The sequence below is a fragment of the Fopius arisanus genome, unplaced genomic scaffold, assembly GCF_000806365.1.
Source record: "Fopius arisanus strain USDA-PBARC FA_bdor unplaced genomic scaffold, ASM80636v1 scaffold00123, whole genome shotgun sequence".
NCBI classification, from domain to species: domain Eukaryota; kingdom Metazoa; phylum Arthropoda; class Insecta; order Hymenoptera; family Braconidae; genus Fopius; species Fopius arisanus.
The window spans coordinates 100,679-111,668 of record NW_011887862.1 but is presented as its reverse complement, the minus strand read 5'-3'; the positions used below and the strand labels follow the sequence as shown (position 1 = coordinate 111,668).

At 36.1% G+C, this 10,990-nt stretch overlaps 1 protein-coding gene across 1 annotated transcript in view; it reads left to right on the top strand.

The window, feature by feature from the left end:
- The window catches only part of LOC105271755 (nose resistant to fluoxetine protein 6-like), a 162,557-nt gene extending 152,215 nt beyond the window's left edge, over positions 1–10,342 (top strand). The window contains exon 3 of the mRNA XM_011313478.1: positions 9,844–10,342. Within this exon, the coding sequence (XP_011311780.1) occupies positions 9,844–9,969 (126 nt within the window). The 3' untranslated portion in view covers positions 9,970–10,342. The remainder of the gene's footprint in view (positions 1–9,843) is intronic.
- The last annotated feature ends 648 nt before the right edge of the window (positions 10,343–10,990 follow it).

Below are 10,990 nucleotides of genomic sequence, written 5' to 3'. Positions count from 1 at the left end.
GGGGCTTCTCCTTTTCGCCAACGATGTCTCTGTCGGGCGTGAGTGCAGTGCTGAGGTAGGGCGCGGGGTAAGGGGAAGGAATATTTTTGGGAGTGAGAGCCAACGGTGACAGGTTTCCTAACCTGTTGCCGTGTTCTTGTAACTTTTCTTAATTCTAGTTAATCCTAAAAAAAATGTATAAATTAGGGGGCTGGGGAGGGGCCAAAAGGTGCCTCGTCACAATGGCTTCTTCCTCACTCTTGCCGATGTCTTATTCCACTTGCCTTGTCTTTCTGTACGTGGCTAGACTTGGTGAATATCAAAGAAATTGGAATTTCAATGATATCAATTTATGGTGGGATTAAACTATACATTGAGCAATACTGATCCCACTACCATCGAACGATATTCTCCATTATGCATATGCGAAAAAAAATTGAGACACTATGACCTTGCCCACGTACAGACAGAATCAAAATCACTAGCAACTCCCAACCCAATTTGAAAGAAACTATCGAAGGGACATGTGTTCATGAAGATTACGCGACGATGCTCGATTCTAACTGGCTGTAATGTCACATTTTTTTCACTCATCAGAATTGGTAAACCTCTACGTTCTTCAAGTATCATCTCTTCTCAAATTTTATGCTTATTTCCCCCAGTGTATAGCCCTCCAGATGTCTTTTGCTTCATATCTGCCAATCCACTCCAGTTTTCAACATATCTTTTCAATAATAACTCAACAGGATTAACAGACGGTATGGAATTGCAGGAGACACATAAACGACCTTCCTCGTGTCCATTTCCCAGTGCAGAAATTGCTACCGATCAGTCTTTCATGGCATGTACACCTCTTCCACGCATCATGCATTCAAAAGCATCTGGATTATGCCCCGCAGCACAAGCTGCACATCCGGTGGTGGCAGGTGGGACAACACCATTGAATCGATTGGACTCGAAGCTCTCGTGGAAAGAGGAGTGAGCCAAGGGTCTTTTGTGTATCTCAGGAGTTAATTGTCTATTTGAGTCGAATGTGTCGTTGTCTGATATCTCAACCGTGCCTCCCATTGATGATGTAGGGGGTTTTTCTGGGATATTACGGCCTGGATCTTCATTCTCTTTCTCATTTTGGGTGCTTCCGTATTCTCCAGATGTAGCCATCTCCCCAGTAGTTCCACCGCCATTAGTTGTTTCACTGCCAGAATTCTGCCCGCCAGCACCTACGTCCTCACTGCCAGAATTTTCAGGGCTTCCAATAGTAGTAGGAGCAGCTTCTTCAGCAATAGTAGTTTCCTCACTCAGAATTTTCAGTATTTTTATCTGATTCTGATGATGTGATATTCTGAGTAGCGTCATCATCAGTATCAAATCTCCTACTCACACAATTTGTGGCGCTCTCAGACGTTTCATCGTTATCCTCTGCCTCATCTATTCTCTCAGATCTCTTAGACTCACTCTCAGTTGCGCGAAACTCCTTGGAATCAGTGCTCATATTTTGACCGGGCTGCTGCTGCTGCCTTGGTCCTCGCTTCTTCCTCTCAGCCGCCTTATCAGGAACTTGACCCTCAAGTTCCTCCCTCGTTTCTCGCTCACTCTCCTTACTCTCCGCAGTATTGTATCCAAGATCGTCCATACGACCCCCAACTGCTATGGAACGACCTTGTAGGTAATCGATGTGTTCTTTCACAATCATATCAGGCCGGGTCTTGTTGCTGTGAAACACCCCTTGTTTTATTTTCTTGGTTTCACACTCGACAGATGCACTGGACGCTAGCAGACGGCCATATCCGTATTTGTGCCACGTGACACCTGTCCATAAAGGAAGATGACTGATGTCATGGACTAGCCGATCAATGATTGCCGGATATCTGTACCCATTCACGCCTGTTCCATTGTCCATGCAAGGTTGACCCTTTGTTGATTTCATTCGCTTCTCAACTTCTTCTCACATTGATTGGGCTATAACCTGCCGGTATTGGGCTATAACGTGCAGTAACAGGTGAAAACAAAGTATAATCAGTAATATCCGTATCGGGGTTCTGAGCAGCGTCATCTTTTGGATCATCAGTTTCCTCGTGTTCAATTAATTTTCCATCTTCCTCTACAAAAACAGTTTATTTGAATCAAATCCAGATTTTCATTCAGTTGTTTGCGACTTTTAATGTTTGATACTGAATTTTCACATTACTGCATCCACATTTTATGAATTCTTAGTATCGAATAAATGTTTAGCAAGTTCTAACAATCAATTTATTCAAGGGAAGGGTAGTATGAAAGTTGGGAGTCATGGGTTAGTCAATTAAGATTTACCGTACGTTGCAGATCAATTACCTATGATTAAAAATGAAAAACTAGTGTAAAAGAAGTAATTTATTATTAATTTAGTATGAAAATGCTCAAAGTTTGGAATAAGTCTCAGACCTCCACTTTTTGCAACACAATTTTTTTTTCAAAACTTTGGAAAAATTTGTAGTAGAAAAATTACTAGCAATGTTCTTGAAATTCAAAGCCTAAAAAATCAATTTCTCATTCTTCTGGTCATTACATATAAATGGTACCATTTTGCATGTAAACAAAAGCAAAATTAAGTGTTTACAATTCGAAATTTAAAAAAGGAATCTATAATTGTTATTCCATATATTTTTCCAGAAACTTAGACAAAAAAAAATTTTAGCTGAAAAATTGAAGGCCTGGGACTCTTAAAAAAGATTTAACCATTTTAAGCGTTCTTAAATTTTTTTTTTAATTTTCTTGTATCAATTATTTGTTTTTCGTCATAAATAATCTTCAAGGTATGGTAAGTCTCAATCCAATAACCCACATCTCAAATTTTATACTAACCTCCCCTCAATTAGAATGGAAAAATAGTCTTAAACTAAGAAAAATTTTCATTTGGTATGAGTAAAGTATTTATTTGGGTTAAGGCCCGCATCTACTATCAGTAGAACGCGATCTTTTATTTTAATTCGATCTTGTTAGCCTAAAATATATTAAAATTTGAGATCAAATTTGTGGTGCGGAAAGCACTGGAATGGTTATAAAAATATAATGAAAAAATGGGGAAACATTATTGAAGAGCGGTAAGTCACGATATTGATGGAAAGGGGTCTACCAAGCTCACAAAAACTGAGTAAAAATACGCAGGCTACCATTGCTTTCCACTAGATTGAGTAACAGTTAAATACAATGGTAAGTTGCGTACTTTTCATTGTTTTTCTGTAAACTGGGTAGATGCCTTTCCATCAATATCGCGATTTAGCACTCTTAAATTATTTTTCCGCTTTTGTGAATTATATTTTAATAACCATTTAATATGTTTCAGGCAAACAAGATAGAATTTAAATACAAGGTCATGTTCGATACATAGTCCATGCGGACCTTAAATAAAGATTTTTAGAAATAAAAAAGACATCCAATATTTTTTTTTGACAATTCGAAAAAGAATCTTTGTTTCCTATTATCTAGATAAAATCATTTGTTTGATTCCAATGAATCATTTTCCGACTGCAACTGTTGGAGATGATCACCTGTTATTAGACCTAGAAGTCTATCCTTCAAGCGTCGACACATTGATGGTTCAGTTGTTCCTTTAGTGCAACCGTTAGTCTCGAATAGTCCAACCACAAAGAGATCTTTCAAAGTCTGAAGGAGGAAGATTTTCTTTGCTCGTCAACTTCATCAATCGCCCCAAGGAAGCTAAGTAAAATGTTTTAACTAGTCTAGGGGCACTTGTGAGCAGCTTTGCATACATTTTTATAAAATGAGCAACATCGTAACGAATATAGCAGTCACTAACTTCTACAGTCAATCCGCTATCTGCGTAACTCTCGATCGTCTTGTGAGGTGAAAGCTATAACACTTGCGGTTACCAAAACTCGACTTGAGTCCGAGACGACTTATGGAGGTTTGGGGAATCCAGCCTGAAGCCACCGTAACAAGAAATGTACGAGTGTTATTGTGTCGTGTTTTTCAGAGAGCATATGAGCATTTCACCTACTGAGAATTGACCACCTGAACAATTGACGCCAGCGACGTACATGATAATGGCCTTGGTTTTTTCCCCATTCAATTTTACAAAAGTTTGAGGGAATCCCCCAGTAGCATCGAAGTATAATGTACCGGTTTTCGATGTTCTCAAGTACCTGCAGTACACATGTCGCTGTAGCGTTGACCAGTAAAGAACGAGGAAAGGATCAAGTGCTACTTCATGAATAGTCTCCCGACAGTCAGTAGCTTTCATAATTGCTAGAGCCAAACTGGGATCTTAGTGATAATATTCTAATTTTCTTACTTCACCTTTCGCTCCTCTTAAAACTGCCTATTCGGAATGTTTGAATTTAGAAGCCAAGTGTCCCTGAAAAACGTCAGCACCCTGCCTTTGTAATTCATCACCGTATTTTCTTCTAGTCAAAGCTCTTAGATACAATTTACCACATCTTCCATCCCCTGGAGTGACTTGACATTTGAAAATAATTTCATTGCCTGTGGCTCCAAAATCGCAGTGAAGCGTGCTCCCACAATCACAATGGGCTGAAAAATGAAAACGGATACGTGAAAAAAACCCAAATTGTGGCCATGAGTATAGCTGGAGTAAATTGAATCAAAATTTAGAAACTCAATTTATCGTATTTTGTTTTGAAAAAAATATTTTTTTTAATGCATTAAATAATTGCTCTCTTCTCTGGAATTTTCCTCTACTTTTCGCAGAAAACTAGTATGACTCCTTAACTTAGAAAATGCAATTTTCAATGAAAAATTAAAAATCTGTCGATATATTTAACGATAGAAGAGATTTTACGTGATCGAAAATCAGAATTGGTCCTAATTTATTCCAAAGTCGAACTCTAGTTTTTCCTTCTGAATCTCAAAGTCTTCCCACCGCCTGCTGATTTCATTAACTCTCATGTTTGGAGAGTCCTCTGCGAGCTTTCCAATACCTAAAGCTTCTCCCAATTCCTGTTGAATTTTGTTAACATTGTTAGCAAGGAACGTGTACCAACTGTCAGCATTTTTGGGCACGAGATCATCCGTAGCAAATTGTTTGGAGATACCTGTCCAAATGGAATCTGTCTTGGGGGTTACAGTTGCATCAACACGAGACATAAGATTAATCTTATTCTTGAAAACACTTTCCCGGATTAAGGAACAGTCAAGCTTTCTTGGACGTCCTCGTTTTCTCTTTTATGGTGACATTATTTACGGTTCAAACTATATTTAATGGGACTAACGCAATACAAATAGTTAATGTCACATGCGGAGAAAAAACTAACTAATAAATCTCCGGGAAATACGAGGATAAAGACTAATTCCTGACGCAAATGCCGCCAACTCATGAAAAATAAAACCGAGAAAATGGTGGCGCAGTGTGCCATACTGAGAGGGCATTCGACAAGTGTTCTCCACCGATCAAACCGAAAATGTTTTATCTCCGGGAGTTACTCATGCTGTTCCCACAGTCCGCGTGGGAAATTCGAACTCACACCCAGCCATTGGGGAGTTCAAGAAGACTCTTAAAAGATTCTTAGTTTAATATACTAAACAATCCATTGATTTATTTACTATTGAAAATTAAATTTTATTTATTTTTATTTTATTCATTGCTAGAATTGAACAAAAATAACATGAGCAAAACTTTTTAACGACATATAAAACCCGCTCTGGATTATATTTAAATTATTCAATATCAGAAGTGCAATTTCATGATTTTAAAAATTAATTTTCCGCTAGCCTTATAAAAATGCAAAATTCATAAAACATTTTACAGCTAGTTATGAGCTAACTTTATATACCTGCAAAAAAACTCTGCTGATGCCACTTTTGAAAAGCAATGCATTACTGTCAACTTTTTCATAAGTTAGCAGAAAAATTATCTGATAATGAATTAAATTTGATTCGCAATATTAGACAATTCAAAGCGAATAAGGAGCTCATTTGTTCTGTTTTAAAGACATTTTTTGCTAATTTTGCTCATTATAAGTTAGCTGAAAAATGATAATGAAAGAACGCAAAAATCATTTTTCACCACCGAATGATTGAAAGCTCATTATAAGCTATTTTGCAATACCGTTACAAATTTTTTATCTAGGTTTATTTTTAAAAAAAAACGTGTTCCTGCTACTTTTACCGGAAGCTGGCAAGGAATTCCGGGAAAAATGAGCAAAATCTAAATTTACGATATGAGACAATGAAAAGCTAATTAAGAGCTAATTACTTGCATTTTCTATTTTTTTTTCTAATATAGTGTTTGCATAAGTCGCTGAAAAGTGGAAAAATTTACTAAAAAGCTGTTGAGCAGAAATGTTTTGAAAACATTACAAATCCGCACTGAATGAGTTTTGCATATTCCAGTAATGAAAATCTAATTCTGCCTAATTTATTGTAATTTTTCCTGCTAGCTTACAAAAAAGCTAGCATGAAGACGATTTTTGGAAAAAATGAGAGCAGTAAAAAATTTTTGGAAAAAATGCAATGAAATTTTCTTTGATTCATAAGCATGCAACTGCACCTTTTCAGGGAAAGAGAAAAAAAAATAGGAAAAAAAGGAAAATTTTTTTAAATTGTAAGGAAAAATAATTTTTGAAAATTTTTCGAGACGTAAATCATGAGCTGCTAATTAACATTGAATTCTCAGCTACTGAAACCTCTATTTTTAAAAATTCCAGAGTCATTCGCCCGCTAACTTACGCTAAGTTACTAAGAACGCCATTTCTGCAAAACTGGACTAGCCAAATTTCTTATGAAAATGTAAGAAATTAGCTCTCAATTAGCTTAACATTATCCAATGTCGCAAATCAGATTTTATCTGTTGGATTATTGAGTTTATTTTATTTTCAATAGACCATTACAAAAATGAGTCGATACGGATGTTGACTGAAAGTCACTTGAGAAGCTACATAAACATAAACCAAGATTTCTGAGGCAGACAGAGCAGAGAGTTCTTTCATTAGGTGACGAATTTTGTAATAGGTCTTTGTGATTAGTTTTCAGTCTCATGGAGATCCATAGAGTACAGACGTTTTCCTTGCTCGTGCCATTTTAAAGAATAAAAGAATTTAAGTTTAATCCACGGCATTAAATAATTATTTATGTCTTCCATTTCTAATATTATCCATTTTTTAATAATTTTCCTGCTTGCTTACGGAAAATGTGGCAGGATCGTGTTTTTTTTTAAATGGCATCAGCAGAAAATTTTTTGAAGGCATATAAAATTAGCTCATAGTCAGCTGCGAATTATCCAATATTGGAAATTCGATTCTGCTACTTTCAAATGCCAGGTTAACGTACGTTTTAAAATTACCTATTTCCTGCAATAATCCGATTGATTGGATAGGTCGTCCGATGGAATTTCGTCTTCTCATGATTTCTACAATGCATATCGACTGGGTCATCTTCACGAAAACATTGATGCTCTTTTATGTAACCCTCCTTGCTGTAAATGTTGTAGTAAGGAAAATAGCGTTGACAATTCTGTAAAAAAGTAGTTTTAAAAACAATTTGTACTTTAACGATCATGATTGGCTTAATCTTCGAGATAATGATTTCACACTTACAACAATTATGCAATTTAAGGAATCTGATCGTGGACCTGTCTGAGAGTAGATCTCTCATTTTTATTCTGAGTTCAAAACTTATCTTCTTCACTGGAATTCTCTTGAATAGAAGAACGGATTCCTCTTCCGCCGTTGGAAATTTCCCAATCGTAATGAATTGGTTTATTAGATGGTCATTCCTAAGAAACTCGTTGCAGAAATCATTTCTTCTCTTCATAATTCTCCCTCTAGTGGACATTTGGGAATCAATAAGACTCTCACGAAAAACCGTCAACACTTTTATCGCGCTACTTGAAAATTTGATGTCGAAAGTTGATGTCGCAAATGTAAAACGTGTACCTCCAGGAAAGGTCCTCATATTAAAATGAAAGATGCATTTTAAATTATTAGATATCACATTATCAATTTCCGGCCTTTATCAGCTGATCTATTGAGCTGTGATTTGAATTAACTGGTGTCGGTAAATCACTTTCCTTGTTCTACTATATTAATGGAGGTGAGATTACATGCTTTTTTGGTGAATCTATGGATAACTTGCAATATGTATTGAATAAATCCATTATTTTTAATTAATCAAGTATCCATCAATATAGCGATCATGTTGATTTGGTTACTCCATTCTCCAATGCAGAACATTAACAAATTCACAACGTTATAAATTTATAAAGTTGGTTGTTTTCTATTTGGAAGATTAGCTATTGAGTTTTTGCGAAGTTTCTTCTAATCGTCTTCAGGTAATCGCCTCATCTTTGCTGTTACTAATTACTTCTCTAGGTGGTCTGAAACAATACCTGTGCCTAATCACCGGAGTCAATAACCCACCAGAGTAGCTGATGCTGTGGTCATGGATGCCATTTCTCGTTTTGGTATTCCCTGAAAATTCATTCGGAACAAGGTCGATCTTTTGAATCTTTAGTTTCCCAAGAAGTTCTGAAGTTAGTAGGTATCCTAACGACTAGGACTACTCCAATGTTACCAATGTTATGGTAGAGCGCCGAAATAAAACTCTCACAAATTATCTAGCAAAATACATAAATTTCTCACAGAAAGAGTGGGACAAAGGGATTCTCCTTTTTCTTCTTACATTCCCCTCCACTACACAAGAGACAACTGAGTATACTCCAGCAATATTAATGTTGGAATCTCAATTCCAGGTTGCACTGGAATTGATTTGAGGTTGCATCCCTAATTCTTCCCAGCCTCCTCCCGATTATGTAGGCTCTTTTAAAGATTAGCTGGATTAAATTCATCACTATGTAGGTAATAATCTCCAGATAAAGAGCCATCGAACAAAATTAAAATTCTATATCAAATCACACATAATTCTATTCTAGACAATAAGTGTCATCTATTTTTCCTTTATTTTTCCTTTTTAATTGAGCTTGATTTTGTTCCATTTTTCTATTTCCTTTTTCAGATTCATCTAATCAAGATAATCTTGACTTGACATGTCCCCCCACTCTAACTATGACCTTAACGTTAACGAAGTTCCTGACTTCTACCATAAACGTAGTTCGAGTCAAGTGCTATACGGTTTTGCATTTTCTTTTTGGGTTTTAAGAGAGAATATGGATTAAGTGTCCCAGATAACTGAAAATTTATTCGAAGTTGTAGAGCTTATTTCAAAAATCATATCTCTAACGAGCATAAGCTCTTCTATTTCAAATCAATCATTCCAACAATTGCCAATTTTCAAAAAACTTCTAATATGTTGCAATTTGTTCAAATAATTACGTCAAAAATGTCCCTAATACTGAAGAATACCTGGGGCTTAATAAATAATATTCATTATAATATTAAGGTGAAAACTCAAATTAAATGTCAATCTGTGAGGTTTAAGTATGAGGAATAGAATGAAATTTAATTGAATTCAGGTTAGAGAAACACAATGGCTGTGTTAACATCAATTAATGTTTTTTAGAGTTAATTTTCACAGAGGAGTATTCAATGCACTCAATGACATGGATAGGTATTGGTTTTATAATTTTGTATCTGGAAACTTTAGAAAATGCTAGCATTGCAATCGTTTTTGAAATATTGTGAATCTTTTCCTAACATAACAAATTTGAGTTCTAGTGATAACTACATATTTTGCTCGAAATGTTAACTAAAATCAAATGAGTTGGTTAAATATCTAATTTTACTTATGGTGACCACATACTGACCGTGGTGAAGTTTAACTTGTGACTTTTACTACCGTTTAAAGTTGAATCTTAGAATTAAAATATTTTTTCACATGATTATTAGTAAGCTGATTTAATGTCACAAATCGTGCTGTTATTTGAAAAATTCTCACATTCTACTTTCTTTACAGTTGATCCTGTATTTTGGAAATCTCGTTGCTTCGTACTTGCTGTCGTTTTGTGTATCCGTTACTTTGGAGGCACCAATCGTAAATTTGCTGAAGATTGGTTTGGATTCGAGGAAACGTAGCAGATGATGGATAGACAACACGGGGAGTGGGGTATCATCGCAAAATCGAATGATAGTGACATGAAGATCACAAATACCACATCCATTTAATGTGCATGCAAAAAACAGAATCAGAAGCTAACAAAATTATTTTAGACGTTACTTTTCAATCATGTTAACTCTACCCTGGCGGACCACTCGATAGGGTGGAATCGAGTTGTGCACTGAGTCGATAGGTGTTCGAGATTGAGTCGATGGTAATGTGGATCCACAGTGCACAACTCGATTCACTCTATCGAGGGCCTATCGAGTAGATCCCGAATGGTCCGCCAGGGTAGCATGGAAAACTTTGATTACAACGTAACGCTTCAACGATATTGTAAAATATTTAAGTTTGATGTCTGAAAAAAATTGTAAATGATTCAAGCTTGAGAAATTTTTAATACCTTTCATTTACCAATCCCACGAGTTTTTCTATATTGATTGTTTTGAACGATAATAATGGGTCATGCACGTAAACAAGCAGCATAAAGCAAGTAAACAGCTGAACAAGCTTTTTTGCCGTTAATAGAAGGAAACCGTCCCTCAATTTACCAATTCCGTCGACAATACCTGCCAAATGGTAGCAATTCTAATTTCCACAATTATCCATCAAGTAATACCCAATAACATTTGTTTCCAGTTTAAAATCGTATAGAGATGGAACTCATAGAGAAAATATCAATTGACATTTTTTTTAACGAATATATTATTCAACACACCTGCACAGAAAGTGCACACTTTGCTCCCTGATGAGCAGGAGGAAAGTGAGTCTCTCCCACCCTCGGGTAGAAAAATGGTGCCGAGGTCGGAAAGTTGAAACTTTACATCTTAATTATATAATAGTAATGACATTATATCGATATGACATGAAGGTGCAATGGCCAGGCTTTAATCTGGTGTCAAATCAAAGCGAAGAGGCATTATCGATAAGGGTAATGTCTACGGTGAACACCATTGCCATTGTTCAGCAAATACACACCGGTGCCAGAGAAGATAGCACAGTATGA